This window comes from Sus scrofa, chromosome 4, assembly GCF_000003025.6.
Source record: "Sus scrofa isolate TJ Tabasco breed Duroc chromosome 4, Sscrofa11.1, whole genome shotgun sequence".
Taxonomy (NCBI): Eukaryota; Metazoa; Chordata; class Mammalia; order Artiodactyla; family Suidae; genus Sus; species Sus scrofa.
Genome location: NC_010446.5, coordinates 83159515 through 83182769, shown reverse-complemented (window position 1 = coordinate 83182769; position 23255 = coordinate 83159515). Strand labels below are relative to the sequence as shown.

General features: G+C 42.6%; 1 protein-coding gene across 2 annotated transcripts in view; it reads right to left on the bottom strand.

Moving 5' to 3' along the window:
- The window catches only part of ADCY10 (adenylate cyclase 10, soluble), a 101248-nt gene that overhangs the window by 22246 nt on the left and 55747 nt on the right, over window positions 1-23255 (bottom strand). For both annotated transcript variants that reach the window (XM_021088594.1, NM_001204392.1), the window contains 5 exons: window positions 16752-16821; window positions 15830-16061; window positions 5765-5872; window positions 5089-5270; window positions 1214-1370 (listed from right to left, as the gene is read on the bottom strand). In XM_021088594.1, coding sequence (XP_020944253.1) covers window positions 1214-1370; window positions 5089-5270; window positions 5765-5872; window positions 15830-16061; window positions 16752-16821 — 749 coding nt within the window. The remainder of the gene's footprint in view (window positions 1-1213; window positions 1371-5088; window positions 5271-5764; window positions 5873-15829; window positions 16062-16751; window positions 16822-23255) is intronic.

Genomic DNA, 23255 nt, shown 5'->3' with positions numbered 1-23255 from the left:
TTTTTTTGTCTTTTTAGGGCCACACCCAAGGCTTATGGGAGATCCCAGGCTAGGGGTTGAATCAAAGCTGTAGCTACCACAGCCACAGCCACAGCAATGCCAGATCCAAGCCATGTCTGTGACCCACACCACAGCTCACAGCAATGCCAGATCCTTAACCCACTGAGCGAGGCCAGGGATTGAACCAGCATCCTCAGGGATACTAGTCAGGTTCCTTAACCACTGAGCCACAACGGGAACTCCCATTCATAAATTATTACTATTATTATTATTATTTGTCTTTTCTAGGGCTGTATGCACTGCACATGGAGGTTCCCAGGCTAGGAGCCCAATCAGAGCTACAGCCACTGGCCTATGCCAGAGCCACAGCAACGCCAGATCCGAGCCATGTCTGCGACCTACACCACAGCTCACGGCAATGCCGGCTCCTTAACCCAATGAGTGAGGCCAGGGATAGAACTCGCAACCTCATGGTTCCTAGTCGGGTTTGTTAACCACTGAGCCATGATGGGAACTCCCATTCATAAATTAAACTCTCATGAGAAACAGCTGTTAACTCCTTATTGGTTCTCTCACTATTATAATGAGCTCAATAAAATCTTTGATACATGTTCTTTTTGTGTTTGTATGACTCATGTTTTTATGTTTTTTAAAAGAATTATCCTTTTACATTTTCCTTTTTCACTCTCTTCCTCTCACAAGTAAAATGTGGAGTTTTCCAGGGAAGAATTACATGATACTACAAGGGATGAAGATGGAAGCAGTTTGAGAATCCAGCTCACTTTTGTGAGGTCAGAAATGAAGATATCTGCAAAAATGTGGAGTTCTCTGGTGGCTCAGTGGGCTAGGGATCTGGTGCTGTCACTGCTGTGGCTCAGGTGGCTGCTGTGGTTAGGGTTTGATCCCTGGCCCAGGAACTTCTGCATGCCAGATCCTTAACCCGCTGAGTGAGGCCAAGGATCCAACCCACATCCTCATGGAGACTATGTCGGGTTCTTAACCCACAGAGCCACAAGGGGAACTCCAAGGTCTTTAATTATTAATAATATGAAGGGATCCTGGAAACAAAATGTTTGAGGACTGCTAGCCTCAGCAGAACAATTCAGCCTGGAGGGCTTTCATTATATCTTCATGATTTTGAATTTTGGTTGGCCTTCCCTAGGCTTTTCTCTCCAAATGAGATTCAGAAATGTAAAAAGAAGCCACAAAATACCTGGAAATCATCCTGAGTTTCCATTGCAGTATTTACTTGCATCATAGCTGCCAGGTGGCTATAATACTTGTAGTGAAAAAAATAATTTAAGCTACAGATCTGCCACAGCAAGGAGAAGCAGGTAGTTTGCTGGTAAAGTTGTGCTAGCCTCTTCTTCCTATTAGATAAAGTACATACACGGGACATAAGACGGTTTCATCACCAGCATGACTTAGGGAAGCGCAGGTGCAGCGTCCTCATAAGGGGGGGGTCAAAACGGACTTCAGTTCGAGGCTTGTTTCCTTTACATGGAAATTAACATGCACATTAATTTTTACGAAGAACATTTTTCTTCACTGTACAATGGGGACCATAATACCTACTTTGTGATGATTAAGAATATTTATGTTAATCACCTGCCCCCTCTCAGGTCACTGCCATTTAAATGAAATTATTTAAAAAGCACATTTATAGGATTTACCACATTTGAGTCTGATGACAACCCTGTAAGAAAAGAAGGAATGATCAGTTCCATTTTCCATAAGCTAAAGGTAAGACTCAGACAGGTTAAATAATTAAGTCAAAGTCACACAGCTAGAATGTGATGGGGCCAGAATTTCAGCCCTGTCCACCTCCAGCCTGATCAGTCCAGTGTATTTGTTGTCAGGCACTAGACCTCAGCGCAACCAAAGAAATTAGCTTTTTTTTTCTTTCCTTTTCTTTCCTTTTTTTTTTTTTTTTTTTTTTTTCTGCTTTCTAGGGCCACACCCGCGGCATATAGAAGTTCCCAGGCTAGGGGTCAAATCAGTTGCTAGCCCACACCACAGCTGCAGCAGCATGGGATCCACCACATCTTTGACCTACACCACAGCTCACAGCATTGCTGGATCTCTGACCCACTGAGTAAGGCCAGGATTGAACCCATGTCCTCATGGGTACTAGTTGAATTCGTTTCCTCTGGGCCACAAGGGGAACTCTTGAAAAGAACATTTTAAACAATTTCATACTGCTGTGGTCTGAATGCATCCTCCCAAAATTCACAGGTTGAATTCTAACTCCTCAAAGTGATGGTCAAAGTAGATGGGGCTCCTGGGCTGTCAACTGAAGTCTGGCTCTTGCCACCAGCCTCTACGTGGATTAAATCATAACCCACTGCAGCTACGGATCCACAGCATCCAGAGTGGAGCTCAGGATGAAAATCAGGAGTGAGGCCCTCTGTGCTCTGGGAAAACTGGAAGAACAGTTCTTCAGATAATTAGATATTTTTAGGAGAAGATTTTATGTGCCCAATTCTTGCATCTCCTCATATCTAGAAAAATACTAAAATCCTTCATGGTGATGTCTGCTCCTTGTGACTAGAAGTAATTTTGAGGATATCAGCAGGAGCAGGAAACTTTTGTAAAATGTGTGTACAGCTGCATGTACCTGCCCCTTCACCTTTATCATATCCTGATATTCCCCCTTTTCCTCTTTGGGTGGTACTTCAGATAGCTCTGAAATAGCCGCCCGGTCTGTAGCTGAAGATAAAACAAAGAATGTCACGGTCATCTGTGAATGCAGTCACCTCCAAATGGTGAGAACTGGTGAGTCCTGCAAGCTGTGAAAACTCAGGATACTGGCCCTGATAGCAGAGGTGCATATCAAAGGAATGATTTCAGTGAGCCCAGGCCTCTTTTGTTCCTGCTACCTGATCTTTGTTGCAAAAACTCCTGTACAACCTAGCTCCCACCTCACCTCCTCAGAGTGGTTTCTCAGAGCTATGAGATGCTGTCTCCTGGACTTAAGTCCTAATATTGCCCCAGATAAAACTTAACGCTCAGCTTTCAGGTTGTGCTTTTTTTTTTTAAGTTGACAAGGCCATGATTAGGTTATGAGGGTGGAAGCTTCATGAATGGGATTAGTGCTCTTATAGAAGAGATTCCACAGAGCTCCCTGGCACCCTTTCACCAGGAGGAGAGGGCTGTGACACTGAAGAGGGCCCTGGCCTAGCCACACTGGCACTTGGACCTGACTTCCAGCGTCCAGAAGTGTGAGCAATAAACTTCTGCTGTTTATAAGCCTCCCAGTCAGTGGTATTTTGTTATAGCACCCCAAACAGAGTAAAACACATTCTGGTGATGGAATGGAATGTGGCAGAAGATGGTGAACTTCCTGCGCTGGAAGTATTCAAGGGGGATGGCTGGCCACCTACCAGGAATAACTGGGGTCTTAGTCTCAGCCTCCACAATGTAACCCTTGGTCCTCACTGTTTGTGATTTAAAAAAATGGGATCCTAAACTAGCTACAGTATTAGTAATTTAAGAACACCAAGAAAACAAAATATAATTAGAAATATCTATCAAAAAAACAGATTTTAAATAAATATGAGAAGGAAAAAAGAGATGCCCTAGAGTTTCTTAAAGAGGAATTCTGGGTACTTTCGGTTTAGACATTGATGACATTCATTCTGTTGTGGAAATTATTTTTTAAAGACTCTATGGAAATGTGGAGAAGGTAAAACCCCTTAGAACATAGGAGTTCATGAAGCTGTAGAAACTCTGGCATTTAATATTGTTTCTTGTTGTCCCCATTCTTGAGATGAGAACCTTTTGACTGGAGAGTCTTTTAAGTAACTAGTTCTGAGTTTCTTCCTGATCATCATTTTTTTGTCTTTTCCTGTTCAGGGACTTATTCCTTTTACAAAATGTGGTTTTACCTTAGGCTTGTCAGATTTAGGGAATGAAAATATGGGATGCCCAGTTAAATTTGAAGTTCAAAACAATTCTTTGAGAAGGCACATGTCCTAAATATTTTGTGTGAAATAATGTATACTAAAAAAAAAAAAAAAATCATTCATATTGCTCTGAACTTGAAATTTAACTGGAGAGCCTATTTTCTTCTGGCAACTCTCTGTGTGACCCACATTCCAATTCTCTTATCTCTCAGATCTCTGCAGAACTTCTTCTAGCCCCTCCCCTCCTGGTGTGACCTGAGGCTGCAGGAGAAACTCCTATATTCAGGAACCTGTTGCCACCCTGCAAAGGGGCTCAGCTCTACTTCATTTCCATCTCAGCCACCCCCACAGTCAAGGGAATGCTTTTGGGAAACTGAGGAAGGCAGCTTTTGGGTGGGGGTTGCAAAAGAATTGCAGCAACTTGCTCACAGAAACTGATGTTTGTATCTTGGGCAGAACCTGAAGGAATATTGCTACTGGCCTCTCCCAAGATGGATGAAATATCTATCCACTGTTCAGCTCTCCAGATCCCCAACTAGCTGGCATCTCCTTCAGTATCAATTGCTAAATAGGTAGAATATATTTTTTCCCTTACCCCCACTTCATTATTGTGTATAGTTCTTTTATAGGTAACATTTGCGTACATTGAAATGCACAACTCTGAATGGTATAAGCTTGATGGATGGATACCCCATGTAACCCACCTTATCTACAGAGATACAAAAATGGGTGGGCCGCTTTGTCTTTGGGCAAATGTTTCAAGGACCTGCCCCTTTTCTTGGGGTTGTGGACACCACCCAAGGTTCTAGCACTGAATTGGAAAAGGGTTTGTGACTGAGGCTCTATGAACAGGTGGTGCAAGTTCCTATTGGAACATTATGGCCAGAAGTATTAGTGGGTGAAATGAGTATGGAGGGGCACTGAGCTCACCTGGCACAGGGCTCCCTTAAGTTTTTGTCACCTGAACTCCCTTTGGCAAAAGGTGCCTCTTAAGTGGTTCTCAGGCAACCCAGCCCTGGCCTGGGAGTCCCACCCCCCCTCACTCCCTCTCCCACCAGTGAGCCACCAGGACTCCACATGCTCCCTAGAGGCCCAGGCTCTGGGGGCTGACTGTTGGCCTATGTGTAGGTTTCTCTCTGGGGAAGAAGATGAGACACTCAGCTCTCCCCAGCTCCCTCCTTACCCTGGAGGTGAGCTCTCCTGGGCCTGCTGATTCTGATTCACATAATGAAAGTTTCTGTTTTTCTCAACATGGGTCTGGAGAAACAAGGAGATTAAGTTGGAAGGAAAGACTCGATTGAGGAGCTTCAAGGCCTTCCTCAGCATTTTCTTGGCAATCACCATCTGGCCCATGTTGAAACAGACCTACAAAGAGAAGAAAGGGTAAGAGAGGAAAAGAAGAAAAGCAATGGTTCTGGGCTTGGTTGACATGGTCCAAAAATACATAGTTTAGGAATCATATCAAAAATAGGTCATTTTAGGCCTAGGAAATAAAATCCTACTTGGCACAATTGTAAATGTTTATTGGATAGGAAGGATGGAAGGATTGTTGAATGACTAGGAGTTAGCATTGTCGTTTGTCATCTGCCTCTGAGAAAATGTTTACCATTCCTGTCCACGTTTGAAGGTTATTAGAAAAATATTTCATAAAGATGTCAACTGAGAGGATAAGGAAGATCTTGCTGCTGGCAAGTGGTGGTGAGGAGGTTTGCGTCCCAGGGCTTGGGGTTCTGGAGTCCTGGAAAGGATCTGTGGCAGAGGATGGGAGGAGGATGTGGAAAGTAGAGGGATGACGTCTACTTCTGTGTAAAGCCCCAACAGTAAATAGCAGAGTAATCATGTTGTTAATTCTCTCTTACCTGACCTTTGAGGGTATAAAATGCAGCCGACTCAAAAGTCTTACTCCAAGATTTCTCCTTCCTGAGGGTTTTCAGCAACCTCTCTCCCTCATTCAAATATATGTAAGCCTGCAACCAGCACAAGGAATAGAAGGTCAGTTGAGTCAGCAGGGATCCAAACCACAGAGGGGCCATCACTCCAGATTCTGCTGAAGGAAGAGAAGCAGGATCACTTCTGCTCCCGCCTCCACCTCTGCCTTCAGGTCCTGATCAGAAAGGGCCCTCGACTCTAAGACAGACAGGATGGGGAAAGTTCCCACTGAAGATACAGGCCACCTTCATGTCTATCTTGGTTCAATAAATCTCTCATTCTAGAAGATGAATCTAGACACCTCCTTCCTTCCTCATGCTGTCACGTAAGTGTTCTTACCTGAAGTTTTCCCCAGGGTAGTTTTCCCCTTTGAGTAATTCCATCCCCACCCTCCCGATTTTTCCAACAGTGTACTCATGGCCCCGATAACACCCCCACATCTATGAGAGGCCAGCCTCATGGAGTTGCCTTCATGGCACAGTGGAATCGAATCTGATTAGCATCCATGAGGATGTGGGTTTGATCCATGGCCTCTCTCAGTGGATCGGGGATCTGGCATTGTCATGAGCTGTGGTGCAGGTCGCAGATGCGTCTCAGATCTGGAATTGCTGTGGCTGTGGTATAGGCTGGCAGCTACAGCTTCAATTCGACCCCTAGCCTGAGAACCTCCATATACTGCAGGTGTGGCCCTGAAAAGACAAAAAAAAAAAAAAAAGAAGAAGAAGAAGAAGAAGAAGCCAGCCTCTACTTTTGGAATTATGAATGATTCCCATTCCTTTTGCCAAGGCCATCTTTAGGAGGTAGAAGAAGAAGATAAGGCCCTGAACAAACTTCCTCAGTTCATCTTGAATGTCCTATGACATTGTTGGGAGGGTCTTGGCATTTGTGAACACGGAGGCAAGCTCAGACTTGAAGAATAAAGAATAAAGGCATAGCGGAAACAAAACTGACTAAGAACCATGAGGATGCGGGTTCCATCCTTGGCCTTGCTCAGTGGGTTAAGAGTCTGGCGTTGCTGTGAGCTGTGGTGAAGGTTGCAGAAGTGGCTCGGATCTGGCGTTGCTGTGGCTGTGGCGTAGGCCGGCAGCTGTAGCTCTGATTTGACCCCTAGTCTGGGAACTTCCATATGCGGTGGGTGTGGCACTAAAAAGACAAAAGACAAATACAGAACAAATAAATAAATAAATAAATAAGGTGGGGCAATGCCCCCAAGTCTCATGCAATCAAAGGGGTACATGTGGGAGGCAGAATGAGGGAGACAGGAGGTGGACACCAGCCCCAGATTTTCTTTGCTGGGAAAGGGGGTGCAAATGGCACATTTAGGGACCTTGCTCTGGAGCTCTGTTTCCAATCATTGTTTTCCTGACCATTCACTTCTCCCCGCAGAGCAAGATGGGGGTAAGCACAGATTCAGCAAGTTGGCCTGCAAGGCTACCTCAACCTTCTCTTCCTACGACTCACTAGCCATATCACCATCACCTTCTTCTTCACATATATTTATAAAATATGCACAGGAGGCTTTTATTCTTTTTTTTTTTTCTCTTTTTAGAGCCACACCCACAGTATAAGGAGGTTCCCAGGCTAGGGGTTGAATCAAAGCTACAAGCTGCCAGCTTATGGCACGGCCACAGCCACAGCAATGCCAGATCCAAGCCATGTCTGCAACCTACACCACAGGTCACAGCAATGCTGGATCCTTAACACACTGAGCAGGGCCAGGGAATGAACCCACATCCTCATGGTTCCTAGTCAGATTTGTTAACCACAGAGCCACAACAGAAACTCCCAAGGATTTTATTGTGGTTTTTTTTTGTTTGTTTTTTGTTTGTTTTTTGCTTTTTAGTGCTGCACTCATGGCATATGGAGGTTACCAGTCTAGGGGTAAAATCAGAGTTACAGCTGCCAGCCTATACCACAGCCACAGCAATGTGGAATCTGAGCCACATCCGTGACCTAAATCACAGCTCACAGCAACGCCAGATCCTTAACCCACTGAGTGAGGCCAGGGATCGAACATGCATCCTCATGGATCCTAGTCAGGTTCATTAACCACTGAGCCACAATGGGAATTCCTCAAGGATTTTACTCTTAACAAAAAACTTGAGAGAACCAGGGCTTACTGACATTTTTAATGGTTTAATTTTAAAATTTTATATAAATCGAAGGTGTGGGGGCTATCTAGGCTGCTGTGATAAACAGCAGCTGTAAAATGTGGAACAGACTACCAGGGCAAGCAGGAAAGATGGCTGTCATGGCCACTTGGCTGTGGGAAGGAAGCTCTTCCTGAGGCTGGCTGGAGTCAGATGATGCAGGGCCCAGAAAGGCATGTCCTCAAGTGAATGCATGGACGCTTAGCCCAGCCAGCTGCTCTATGAAAAGTGATCTAAGGTCAAGTAAGCTTGAGAGAAACAATATGGCCCAGTCCTAGTCCAGGCCTCTGGGAGATTTCCATGTATCTTAGCATATTAAGGTCCTGACATGTCTGTAGCACAGAAACCTATTTAGCTTTATTCAGCTGTGTTTCCCAAATTAACAATGAATTCTTTTTAAAATTTTCATTTTATTTCTTTTTTGGATGCTCCACAGAGTATGGAGTTCCCCGGCTGGGATCAGATCTGAGCCATACTTCTGGCTGGGCCAGGGACCAAACCTGTGTTCCAGTGCTCTAGAGATGCTACTGATCTTGTTGCGCTGGGAACTCCAATGAATTTTGAATTTCATTTTACTTCACTATATGTATGTATCCTTCATTGATTTTTCTTTCCTTCTTTCTTTCTTTCTTTCTTTCTTTTTTTGGTCTTTTTAGGGCCACACCCACTGATATATGGAGGTTCCCAGGCTAGGGCCTAATTGGAGCTGTAGCTGTTGGCCTACACCACAGCCACACCAAGCCAGATCCAAGCCATACCACAGCTCATGGCAATGCCAGATCCTTAACTCACTGAGGGAGGTCAGGGATTGAACTTACATCCTTACAGATATTAGTCAGATTCCTTTCTGCTGAGCTACAATGGGAACTCCAAAGCCCTCATTTATAAGAGCATATTGCCCTGGAAACTTATTTACAGTTATTACAATTATCTAGTGCTATGGTGGCCTAAAGGTATGTACGATTACTTAACACAAAGGACATGAAGACCGAAGTGAGTGAACCCCTTCTTTCAGGGATCCCAAGCTTACAACCAGATCTGCATTTACTGAAAGACTTGCAGGTATTTGTGCTAACAGATATTTGGGGAGGACAGAGGGCAAATGCCACTAGGCCATTACTGAGGAGGAGTCTACTGAAACAGAAGAGTTGAAAGCAGGGGTCTCATACAGGTAGACAATTCAAGGTTTCTAAAAGTGGCAATATTTTAAATGATGTATAATGGTATTTGAAGTTTGTTCTGACTTTATTTTCTCAATCTCAGGTCATTTCCCTTTTGAACAGTTTGATTTTCTAAGGAAAGGACGGCTGGCAGGAATTAAGAACATGAAGTAATTAAAAAAACAAAAAAAGAGGAACTCTGGTCTGGAGAAGCTGGTCTGTGGTCCACGAAGCCTCTGCCCTCGGCCCCCTGTGAGCAAGTGCAACTAGACTAAGCACAAAGGGAAGAAAAGAGGTGGGATTAAGATGGTGGAATAGAAGGACTTGAGCTCAACTTCTCTCCTAAAAACAACAAAATTCACAACTAAAGACTGAGCACTCTTCATCCAAATGGACCGGGAACCTTAAAGAGATACCCTACTCCAGAACAAAAAGAGGAAGACACATCAAGAGGTAGGACGGGCGATTTCGTGATATAAACAACCCCATACCTCCTGGGTGGGAAGCTCCACAGACTGAAAACTAACTGGTTCACAGAGACTCACCTATAGGAGTGAGAGTTCTGAGCCACACATCAAACTCTCACGTGTGGGGATCTGGCACAGGGAGAAAGAGCCCCGGAGCATCTGGCATTGAAGGCCAGTGGGGCTTGTGCGCAGGAGCCCCACGGGACTGGGGGAAATGGAGACCCCTTTCTTAAAAGGCGCACACAGACTTTCATGTGCACTGAGCCCCAGGGCAAAGCAAAGTCTCCAAGGGAATCTGGGTCAAACCTGACCACAGTTCTTGGAGGACATCTTGGGAAAACAGGGGTAAACATGGCTTGTTGTGAGGGAAGGACATTGAAAGCAAAGCTCTTGGGAATATTCGGCAGCAGTGCCTTTCTCTGTAGGTGGCCATTTTGGGAAAATCTGGCCCCTCCCATCAGTCAGTGCTGAGAAGCCCCAGGGCAAACAACAATCCAGGTGGGATCACAGCCCCGCCCCTCAGTAAACAGGCTACCTAAAGACCCCCCAGGCACAGAGCTGCCTCTAATCCCATCCAGAGACTAAGCCCCACCCAACAGAGGGATTAGAATCAGCTCCACCTACCAGTGGGCAGGCATCAGCCCCTCCCATCAGGAAGCCTACAGCAAGCCCCCATACTGACTTCAGTTACAGGGGGGCAGGCATCAGAAGTAAGAGAGGCTACAACTCTATTATCTGTAAGAAGGTCACCACACCAAAAACCTATAAAAATGAAAAGACAGAGAACTATAACTCAGATGAGGGAGAAAGGAAAAACCCCAGAAAAACAGCTAAGTGAGGAGGAGATTCTTAGCCTCCAGGAAAAAGATTTCAGACTGCTGATGCTGAAGATGATGCAAGACATTGGAAATAAACTGGAGGCAAAGATGGATAACTTCCAGGAAACACTGACCAAAGAGATACAAGATATAAAACTTAAACAAGAAGAGATGCAAAATACAATAACTGAAATAAAAAATTCACTAGAAGCAGCTAACAGCAGAATACAGGAGGCAGAAGAACGAATAAGTGAGGCGGAGGACAGATTAGTGGAAATTACGGATGCAGAACAGAAAAGAGAAAAAAGATTGAAAACAAATGAAGAGAGTCTCAGAGAACTCTGGGACAACGTTAAACACACCAACATCCGTATTAAAGGGTGCCAGAAGGAGAAGAGAGAGAGAAGGAGACAGAAAAAATATTCCAAGAGATAATAGCCGAAAATTTCCCTAACATGGGAAAGGAACCACTCACTCAAATCCAGGAGGCACAACGAGTACCTTATAAAATAAACCCAAGGAGGAACACCCCGAGACACATACTAATCAAACTGACCAAAATTAAAGACAAAGAGAAAATCTTGAAAGCAGCTAGGGAAAAGAAACAAATAACATACAAGGGAACCCCGATAAGGCTATCGGCAGATTTTTCAACAGAAACTCTGCAGGCCAGAAGGGAGTGGCATGATATACTCAACGTGATGAAAGGGAAGAATCTCCAACCAAGATTACTCTACCCAGCAAGGCTCTCATTCAGATTTGTAGGAGAAATCAAAACTTTCACAGGTAAGCAAAAGCTAAGAGAATTCAGCAACACTAAACCAGCCTTACAACAAATACTAAAGGAACTTCTCTAGGCAGAAAAGAACAAGAGAAGAAGGAAAGAAAAAAGAGCAGCAAAAACAAATCCAAAGTAATTAATAAAATGGCAATAAGAACATACATATCAATAATTACCTTAAATGTTACCCTAAACGCCCCAACCAAAAGACATAGACTTGCTGAATGGATACAAAAACAAGACCCATATATATGCTGTCCTCAAGAGACCCACTTCACTTCTAGGGACACATACAAATTGAAAGTGAGAGGATGGAAGAAAATATTTCATGCAAACGGGGATCAAAAGAAAGCTGGAGTAGCAATACTCATATTAGACAAACTAGACTTTAAAATGAAGAATATTTTAAGGGACAAAAAGGACATTACATAATGATCAAAGGATCAATCCAAGAAGATTATGTAACAATTTTAAATATCTATGCACCCAACACAGGTTCACCACAATATATAAGGCAACTGCTAACAGCCTTAAAAGGAGAAATCGACAATAACACAATCATAGTGAGGGACTTTAACATCCCACTTACAGCAATGGACAGATCAACCAGACAGAAAATCAATTAGGAAACAGGCCCTGAATGAAGCATTAAACCAGATGGACTTAGTAGATATTTATAGGACATTTCATCCAAAAGCAACAGAGTACACATTCTTCTCAAGTGCACACGGAACAGTCTCTAAGATTGATCACATCCTGGGCTACAAATCCAACCTCAGTAACTTTAAGAAAATTGAAATCATATCAAGCATCTTTTCCAACCACAATGCTATACGACTGGAAATCAACAACAAGAAAAAAACTTCAAAAAACACAAACACATGGAGACTAAACAACAAGCTACTAAACAACCAATGGATCACTGAAGAAATAAAAGAGGAAATTAAAAAATACCTGGCAGCAAATGACAACGAAGATACAACACTCCAAAACTTACGGGATGCAGCAAAAGCCATTCTAAGAGGAAAGTTTATAGCAATACAAGCCCACCTCAGGAAACAAGAAAAAGCTCAAATAAACAAGCTAACTTTACATCTAAAGCAGCTCCAGAGAGAACAGACAAGACCTAAAGTTAGTAGAAGGAAGGAAATCATAAAGATCAGAGCAGAAATCAATGAAATAGAAACAAAGAAAACCATAGAAAAGATCAATGAAACAAAAAGCTGGTTCTTTGAAAAGATCAACAAAATTGATAAACCCTTAGCCAGGCTTATCAAGCAAAAAAGAGAGAGGACTCAAATCAATGAAATTAGAAATGAAAAAGGAGAAGTAACAAACGGACATCACAGAAATACAAAGGATCATAAGAGACTACTATATGCAACTATATGCCAATAAAATGGAAAACCTAGAAGAAATGGACAAATTCTTAGAAAGGCACAATCTTCCTAGACTAAACCAAGATGAAATAGAAAAGATGAATGGACCCATCGCAAGAACTGAAATTGAAACTGTGATTAAAAAACTTCCAACAGGAGTTCCCGTCGTGGCGCAGTGGTTAACGAATCCGACTAGGAACCACGAGGTCGTGGGTTCGGTCCCTGCCCTTGCTCAGTGGGTTAACGATCTGGCGTTGCCGTGAGCTGTGGTGTAGGTTGCAGACATGGCTCTGATCCTGTGTTGCTGTGGCTCTGGCGTAGGCTGGTGGCTACAGCTCCGATTCAACCCCTAGCCTGGGAACCTCCATATGCCGCAGAAGCGGCCCAAGAGATAGCAACAACAACAACAACAACAACAATGACAAAAAAGACCAAAAAAAAATAATAATAAAAAAAATAAAATAAAAAAATTAAAAAAAAAAAACTTCCAACAAACAAAAGTCCAGGACCAGATGGCTTCACAGGCGAATTCTATCAAACATTTAGAGAAGAGCTAACACCTCTCCTTCTGAAACTATTTCAAAAAATTGCAGAGAAAGGGAAACTCCCAAACTCATTCTATGAGGCCACCATCACCCTGGTACCAAAACCAGACAAAGATTCCACAAAAAAAGAAAACTACAGGCCAATTTCACTGATCAACATCGATGCAAAAATCCTCAACAAAATGCTAGCAAACCGCATCCAACAATACATTAAAAGGATTGTACATCATGATCAAGTGGGATTTATCCCAGGGACGCAAGGGTTCTTCAATATCCGCAAATCCATCGGTGTGATACACCACATTAACAAACTGAAGAATAAAAACCATATGATCCTCTCAATAGATGCGGGAAAAACCTTTGACAAAATCCAACACCCATTTCTGATAAAAACCCTTCAGAAAGTGGGCATAACGGGAACCTACCTCAACATGATAAAGGCCATATACGACAAACCCACAGCAAACATCATTCTCAATGGTGAAAAGCTGAAAGAATTCCTGCTGAGATCAGGAACAAGACAAGGATGTCCGCTCTCATCACTACTCTTCAACATAGTTCTGGAAGTCCTAGCCACAGCAATCAGAGAAGTAAAAGAAATAAAAGGAATCCAAATTGGAAAGGAAGAAGTTAAACTATCCCTATTTGCAGATGACATGATACTATACCTAGAGAATTCTAAAGACTCTACCAGGAAACTGTTAGAGCTCATCCACGAATTTGGCAAAGTTGCAGGATACAAAATCAATACACAGAAATCGACGGCATTTCTATATACTAACAATGAAAGAGCAGAAAAGGAAATTAGGGAAGCAATCCCATTTACCACTGCATCCAAAAGAATAAAATACCTAGGAGTAAACCTACCTAAAGAAACAAAAGACCTGTACACTGAAAACTACAAGCCACTGATGAAAGAAATCAAAGATGACACAAATAGATGGAAAGATATACCATGCTCGTGGATTGGAAGAGTTAATATTATCAAAATGACTATACTACCTAAGGCAATATACAGATTCAGTGCAATCTCTATCAAATTACCAAGGACATTTTTCACAGAACTCCAACAAAATATTTTAAAGTTTGTTTGGAAGCACAAAAGACCCAGAATTGCCAAAGACGTCCTGAAAAAGAAAAATGGAGCTGGAAGAATCAGGCTCCCGGACTTCAGACTATACTACAAAGCAACAGTCATCAAAACCGCATGGTACTGGCACAAAGACAGACGTATAGATCAATGGAACAGGATAGAAAGCCCAGAATTAAACCCACGCACTTACAGCCAACTAATCTATGACAAAGGAGGCAAGAATATATAATGGAGAAAGGACAGCTTGTTCAGTAAGTGGTGCTGGGAAAACTGGACAGCCACATGGAAAAGAATGAAATTAGAACACTCTCTAACACCATACACAAAAAGAAACTCCAAATGGATTAAAGACCTAGATATAAGACCAGACACTATAAAACTCCTAGAGGAAAACATAGGCCAAACACTCTCTGACATAAACGACAGCAATGTCTTCTCAGATCTACCTCTTAGCGTACTGACAGTAAAAACAAAAATAAACAAATGGGACCTACTCAAACTTCAAAGTTTCTGCATAGCAAAGGAAACCCTAAACAACACAAAAAGACAACCCACAGAATGGCAGAAAATCTTTGCAAGTGAATCGACTGACAAAGGATTAATCTCCAAAATTTATAAACACCTTCTGCAGCTCCATACCAAAAAAAACCAAACAAGCCTATCAAAAAATGAGCAGAAGATCTAAACACCTGATTCTCCAAAGAAAACATATGGATGGCCAAGAAACACATGAAAAGATGTTCAACATCACTCATTATTAGAGAGATGCAAATAGAAACCACTCTGAGGTACCACCTTACACCAGCCAGAATGGCCATTATCAAAAAGTCTACAAACAATAAGTGCTGGAGAGGGTGTGGAGAAAAAGGAACCCTAGTACACTGTTAGTGGGGTTGTAAATTGGTGCAACCACTGTGGAAAGCAGTATGGAGATTCCTCAGAAAACTAAACATAGAACTACCATTTGATCCAGCAATCCCACTCCTGGGCATCTATCCAGAGAAAACCATGACTCGCAAAGACACATGTACTCCAACGTTCATTGCAGCACTATTTTCAATAGCCAAGACATGGAAACAACCTAAATGTCCATCGACAGAGGAGTGGATCCAGAAGATGTGGTACATATACACAATGGAATATTACTCAGCCATTAAAAAGAATGAAATACCAGCATTTTTAGCAAATGGATGGACCTAGAAACTATCACGCTAAGTGAAGTCAGCCATACAATGAGACACCAACATCCAATGCTTTCACTGACATGCGGAATCTGAAAAAAGGACACAATGAACTTCTTTGCAGAACAGATGCTGACTCACAGACATTGAAAAACTTATGGTCTCCAGAGGAGACAGTTTGGGAGGTGGGGGGATATGCCTGGGCTGTGGGATAGAAATCCTGTGAAATTAGATTGTTATGATCATTATACAACTATAGATGTGATAAATTCACTTGAGTAATAAAAAATTAAAAATAAATAAATAAATAAATCCAAAAAAAAAACAAAACAAAAACAAAAGAAAACACCAGAGCTTCCCTTCTGGTTCTGCGGTCTGTAAGTTGTCTCAAGGGTGGAAGGGATCTGCAGAAACAGCTTACCATATAATTATCACCCAAGATGAGATAGGCAGATGAAATTTCCAGGAAGTAATATAAGGCTTTATTGTTTTCCCCCAGAGCCAGAAAGTGGTGAGCCAGAGGCATGATCACAAGCTCCAGGATCTCCTCACACTGGCAAGATTCCAGCGGGATGATGTCCTCCTCAGGTGTCCTCATTTTTGTTATAATGATGTCAAGGAATCTCAAGATCTTTTCTCTTATTTCTTCCGAACTGTCCAAATGCAGAAATAATAACTTGTAGATACAGTATAGATTTTGGTATGAAAATATCTTTAAAAACAAATAAAACAGCATAATAAGAAAACCTAATGTAGATTTCTTCCATCTGGTGGTGGTTTTAGCATCTGTAAAACAACTCAGGTAGTGTGCATCAGATACCATTTTCTAGGTACTTCAGGGAGGAGCTACAGCAGAGATTTGGGGGGAGGAACCTGTCCTGGGAAGTCCCCATAGGGTCCTGCTCAGTTACCATAACTACTGATCAAATACACCACATGGAGCTCCCATTGTGGCTCAGTGGTTAACAAACCCAACTAGCAACCATGAGGACACGGATTTGATCCCTGACCTTGCTCAGTGTGTTAAGGATCTGGCATTGCTGTGAACTGTGGTGTAGGTCGCAGATGCCGCTCGTATCTGGCACTGCTGTGGCTGTGGTATAGGCCAGTAGCTGCAGCTCCAATTTGACCTCTAACCTGGGAACCTCCATATGCCGTGGGTGCAGCCCTAAAAAGGCAAAAAAAAAAAAACCCAACCAATCAACACACCACACACTCCCTGACATATCCCACTTGTACCTAAAAGACCCAAAACACTGACCAGACAAGTGGTTCTAACAGTGCTCTGAATTTAATGCAAATTGTTCATGCTCTCCCTCCTCAATGATTATAGATGCCTGTACCTGAGATTTTCCGAAAACATTTCAGATCTCTTAGAAATCTCCATTCTGGAAGAGGTGATCTCTTCTTCAGCTGGAAAATAAACAAACACATGAGTTGCAAGGGTCACCGAAATGCTCATGTGGCAGAGATGTCTGGTGTCCATCGAAGAGTCCTGCTCCCCTTTCACAGTCACGTTTTTGTTGCCCAGCCAGGATTCACATTTCCCAGTCCCCTCGGCATCCTAGGTTAAGCTGTGTTTGAAAATGGGATTCAATCAGAAGTAACATATAGCACCTCTGAGTTTAAAGGGTTATGTATCTTCACCACCTTCTCCATCCACAGGAAAATAAAGTAATTGTGGGGATCTAAGGGACAGCAAGTCCACAAGATGGAAGGAACCTGGGCCTCCGACTGACTGTGTTTAAGGCCATTTGTCAAAATGCTCACTGGATCATCACCCGAGCAGGAAGAAATTATCATCCTATTGTGTTAAGCCATTGAAATGTTTGGGTTTATTTTTTTAATGTTTTGGCTGTGGCATGAAGCAGCTTGATGTGAGATTCCAGTTCCCAGAACAGGGATTTAACCTGGCTGCAGCAGGGAAGGTGCCAAATCCTAACCACTGGACCCTGAGGTTTGTTTCAGATGATAACATTGTCCTGACTAATTTACCAAGCAATAACTCAAACTATGGATTACTGATGTTGAAGAAAGTGACTCGAGCTTCTAATGGAGAAATATAGACATTTAAATGTAATACCTCAAAAGGCGAACTTAAGGGCAGAGAATCTTGAATTTAAAACCCTCAGTCTATCTGGACTTCAATAGGTTAGAACATTCCATAATGATTTTAAAACAGAAAGCAAATGAGGATTATCGAATCTAGCCGCTTCTCCATTCAGGGAATAGCAGGACTCCTAGAGGGGAAGGGACTTGTCTCAGATCCGTTAGTGCTGGTGTTAAGACTAGAACCTAGGTCTCCTGGCTCCAAGGTGAATACTTACTCCACAGATGGTGTAATTTACCTCATGCAATTTGAGCATCCGTTATCACCTTCTTCTGAAAGCCTTCTGTGACCCTGCCTCATAGAATTAGTTCCCCAACTTGGGTGTGTGCCCATGGACCCCATGCAGATCTTCATCACAGTCCTTTATCACACTGTATAAGGATTGATTTGCTCACCTCTCCTAGTCTGCTGTCTGGCTTATCTCTAGTGACCAGAAGCTGAATAAACTAATTCATGCCTTATCCTCCTGCTCCTCTAAAACTGTGTCTTGTCCCAGTGACAACCAAATTACCAAATCCAAAGGTTACATCTTTGTCTTCATCTCATTACACCTCTTGGCAGCATTTGCTACAACTGACCACTCCTTCTTTTCACCCACTCTCTTGGTTCCCTCCCTCATTGGCTGCCCACTTTATTGGCTCCTACTCATCAACATCAAAGTTCCAAATGCTGGTAAGCCTCAGTTTGATCATGGACTCCCTGCTCCATCGAAATTTCTCCCTAGATAATTTCATCTGTCCATGACTTTAAATTTTATCCATGCGTCAGTGACTTGGTTTTACAAGACCTGACATCTACCCTTAATTACTGACTTGAAACATCCAAGCGTCCTTGGCAACTGCCACTTGGATGCCTACTTTAAACATTAACATGATGCAAACCGAACTCTTGAATTTCTCTTCCAGGAACTTATTCCACCAACCTTTTCCCTTAGTAAGCATCACTGCTTACTATTCATTTTCTCAAGGCAAAAACCTAGGCAATGTCCTTGAGTCTTTTCTTTCCCTCACCCCTATCCCCATTCAGTACATCAGAAAGTCTCATTTACTCTACCCCAGAAACTGTATGAATCCATCTTCTGGCCACCTTTACTATAGCACCATCCTGTCCATCACCAAATTTCATCAAGACAAGTGTGAAAAACTGATCTCCCTTCTGTTCCTATCCTCTTCAATCTGTTTTCTATTGAGAAGACAGAGTAATATTTTTTTCTTTTTTTGGTCTTTTTAGGGCTACACTCATAGCATATGGAAGTTGAATTGGAACTACAGCTGCCAGCCTAGGCCACAGTCACAGAAACACGAGATCCTAGCCGAGTCTGCAGCCTACACTGCAGCTCACGGCAACTCTGGGGCCTTAACCCACTGAGCGGGGGCAGGGATTGAACCTGAGTCCTCACGGATACCAGTCCGGTTCGTTACTGCTGGCCCACAACTCTGACAGAGTAAGTTTTTAAAAACACAATTCAGGGAGTTCCCTTTGTGGCTCAGCTGTTAACAAACCTGACTGGGATTCATGTCAATGTGGGTTTGATCCCTGGACTTGCACAGCTCAGCATTGCTGTGAGCTGTGATGTAGGTCACAGTTGCGGCTAGGATCCCGAGTTGCTGTGGCAGTGGCACAGGCCAGCAGCTGTAGCTCCGATTCAACCCTAGCCTGGGAACTTCCATATGCCACGAGTGTGGCCCTAAAAAGCCAAAAAAAAAAAAAAACCCCAAAACCCCACACATACACACACAGTTCAGATCTCCATGGCAGAAATTGCTGGTTTCCTGGTTTCCTATCACAACTTCCATTACCCCTTTACTTTTTAGTAAATGAACTCAATTTTACTCAGGGCAGCTCCATTTTCCAGCTTACCTTGCAATAGGATATAACCATGTGGCTAAGTTTTGGTCACTGAGATATAAGAGGGAGTACTGGGCAGAAATTCTAGAAAATTCCTGAAAAGGGAAGGGGCATCCCTTTCATTTTTGGGTTTTTCTTCTCCCCCTTCTAGTGGTAAATGTGAATATGACTGTTGCAATTCCGGCAGCCATTTGGGCCCAAGAGTCTCTGATGATCACAGAGTCTCATATCAGTCCCAATGATGAGACAAGCAATTTACAGAGAGAGAAATAAATGCAGCGAATTTAATAATAAATTTAAGCTGGGTCTTTGTTATATGCAGCCAATACTAATTCTAATCAACACTTCTTCTCCAATGTGTTTTAATCCATTTGGAATAAAATTCAGACTATTTCTCAAGGACTACAAGTCTCCCTGATGCTTTTATTAAATAATTTGTTTATTGTCTATCGGCCTCCATTAAAGTTAAAATAGATGAGAATAGATACATCTACCATTTTCAACACTATATCCCCAGTTCCTAGATCACTGCCTGACACATAGTAGATACTCAATAAATATTTGCTAAATAAATGCATATTTGTTGAAAAAATCCAATATATAAGAAGAAAATGTTATTCCTCCTTTACCAATAGATATGTTTTGTTTTATATTTCAAATTGTAATAGTGCTAGAATGAGATGCAGAAAAAAAGCAAAATTGCCTAAATAAATCAAATAGGTATACAAAATATGATTTTTGTCATATTACTTAAAAATAACATGAATCACATTATTTTGAGTTCTTGACTTTCTTCATTTATGAAGGAAATACATACTAAAAGTCCCCTACTTCAAAGAGGACCTGTAAAAAAATCAAAAGAAAAAAAAACATACAAAATACCTGTACATTCTCAGAAGAAAGAAGAAAAGCAAAGATACTACTTGTTCACTTCGTGGTTTCAAAGACCCAGAAATAAGACTTCATGTTTAAGGTGAAAAACTGACCTCTTTTATTTACCTCCTGATCTCCACACTCAGGACATTTCACTCTGTTAAAAAGATAACAAAATAAATTTTTTTTTGTCTTTTCTAGGACCACACCTGCAGCATATGGAGGTTCCCAGGCTAGGGTAGCTATAGCTGCTGGGCTACGCCAGAGCCACAGCAACATGGGATCTGAGCCATGTCTGCGACCTACACCACAGCTCATGGCAACGCCGGATCCTTAACCCACTGAGCGAGGCCAGGGATCAAACCTACAACCTCATGGTTCCTAGTCAGATTTGTTAACCCCTGAGCCATGATGGGAACTCCTAATTTTTAAAAGCATAAACTCACAATGTACAGGATAGAAGGGGTCCATTCCTGTCATAGGGCCATTACGCTGGCCATGCCCTCTGCCTACAGTGGCTCTTCCTCAGCCATCCACACAACAGGATCCCTCATTTCCTTTGCCTTTCCATGAAGGCTACCTCTTACTGAGGGCGACCCTAATGGCTCTGCACTCCTAATCCCCCCGCCCTTTTCTGGTTATCCCCTTGGGATCACTTATATATACTATAGAATTTACTTCTTTGTTGTTTTTTTCTCCATTGTCTGCTTCTCCCCAGTAGAATGCTCTTTTGTTCCCTGATGTATCTCAGATGCCTAGAGCAATGTCTGGCACAGATCAGAAACCCAACAAATATATGCTGAATAAATAAATGAAATGCCGGCTGAGATTTCATCACATGCTGAGAAGATAAAAGAAGAACTAAGAAGAATTAGGTGGAGCGAGTGGAAGCAAAGGGCCCAGGAGGGAGGGAGCCCATGGGCTGTAGGCCCTTGGAATGGATCAAGACTCAGAAAATAAGTTTTTAGGAAGAATGTGAGGATTGAAAGAGGATTGAAAAGGCAATCAATTTCCTCACTCTCTGATTCATACTTAATGCTGTGTCTCTGAATCTCTTACAATTATGTTCTTTTCCAGTATTACCTGAAACCATACCCTACCCTTTGGGAGATTGAGGGGTAATGGACAGAGTATCCAATGGAGATTGAAGCAGAATATTGTAAAGAAGACACTACAAAAAGAAAAGTTTCCTAGAAACTCTAGGAAAAATAAACTCTTTTCAAAAAAAAATTTTTTTCTTTTTAGGGTTGCACCTGAGGCACATGGAGGTTCCCAGGCAAGGGATCAAATCGGAACTATAGCTCCCAGCCTACACCACAGCCACAGCAATGCCAGATCTGAGCTGTGTCTGTGACCTACACCATAGCTCATGGCAATGCCGGATCCTTAACCCACTGAATGAGGCCAGGGTTCAAACCTGCAACCTCATGGTTCCTAGTCAGATTTGTTTCCACTGCACCATGACGGAAACTCCTAAAAATTCTTACTTATTTATTTATTTTTTGCTTTCTTTAGGGTTGCACCTGCAGCATATGGAAGTTCCCTGGCTAGAGGTCTAATTGGAGCTGTAGCTGCCGGCCTATGCTGCAGCCACAGCCACAGCAACAGCAGATCCAAGCCGAACTACACCACAGCTCATGGCAAACAATGGATCCTTAACCCACTGAGCAAGGCCAGGGATTAAACCCGTGTCCTCATGGATATGAGTAGAGTTCATTACCAACGAGCCACAACAGGAACTTCCTCTCTCCTCCCCCCCTTTTTTTTTGGCTGCACCAACAGCATGCAAAAGTGCCTGGATCAAACCCACACCATAGCAGTGAGTAGAGTCATAGCAATGACAACATCAGATCCTAATCCTACTGAACACAGGGTATAGGGTACTCCAAAATAAACTCTTGTTAAGAAATATACTCACTGAAATAAAAAAAATATATATTAAAAAAAAAACCCAATCCTAGTCGGATTCGTTAACCACTGCGCCACAACGGGAACTCCTAGTAGATAGCCTTTTTAAACAGGTGAAAAATTCTGCTAAGGGAACTGGTAGAGCCTTGGCCTCAGGTGGAGATGCTGATAGAATGATATCAGCAGACATTACTCATAGACATCTGGTCACATACGTTCCAGTGCCAAACTATCAAGGTACACTGGAGACCCCAAAATACCCGGAGTTGTCTTTGATGGCCCTGTCCAGCCTGCTTAAGACCAACTAACTGCTCAGACTAAACTGTCTGTTAGCTGCCAGCTGATTTTACCTCTGACCAAATAAGTTAATTAAAACACACACATATATGTGTATTTTATATATAATTTATTAATACATATTTTATATGTTTTATATATGATATATAAAGTAACACTCACTGATCCCACACAGTCTGGAATATTCTTTCCCATTATCTCTGTTAGTCACCTCTTTGCTATGCATGCTTTCATTGGTGCTCTCTGGCTATAGTCCTGTGTTGGGATCTTTCATGGAAGCTCCCTGGCTCAGATACCCATCCTCCAGTTCTCCACCGCCTGCCCTCTTAGTGCCTATTCTACTCCAGCAGTCCACTCCCAGGGGTCTTTTCACACTCCCAGGAACACTCTTGGGAACAACTTAAAATATCTCCAGGCTGGCTTTTTCTCCCAGGTGAGTTATATCTGATTTATGGGAAACCCTCACATCCTTTCCCAAACTCTGGGAGGGCAGGTTGATCCTTGTGCAGCCACAGGCCACTTTGGCCTCCTTAGGTGTGAGGTCTTCAATTCCAAAGAAGACACCTTCCTAGGGCTGATGTGATGAAGGAGGGAACCCACTTGAGGAGGGTACACAGTACCTCCTCGATTATTATTATTAACATTTGGCTATGCCTGCAGCATGTAGAAATTCCCAGGCCAGAGGATGAACCTGTGCCACAGCAGTGACCTGAGGCACAGCAATGGCAATGCTGGATCCTTAACCCACTGAGCCACCAGGGAACGCCCCCATTTTTATGTTTTGAATGTAGATGAAGGATCCAAGATTATC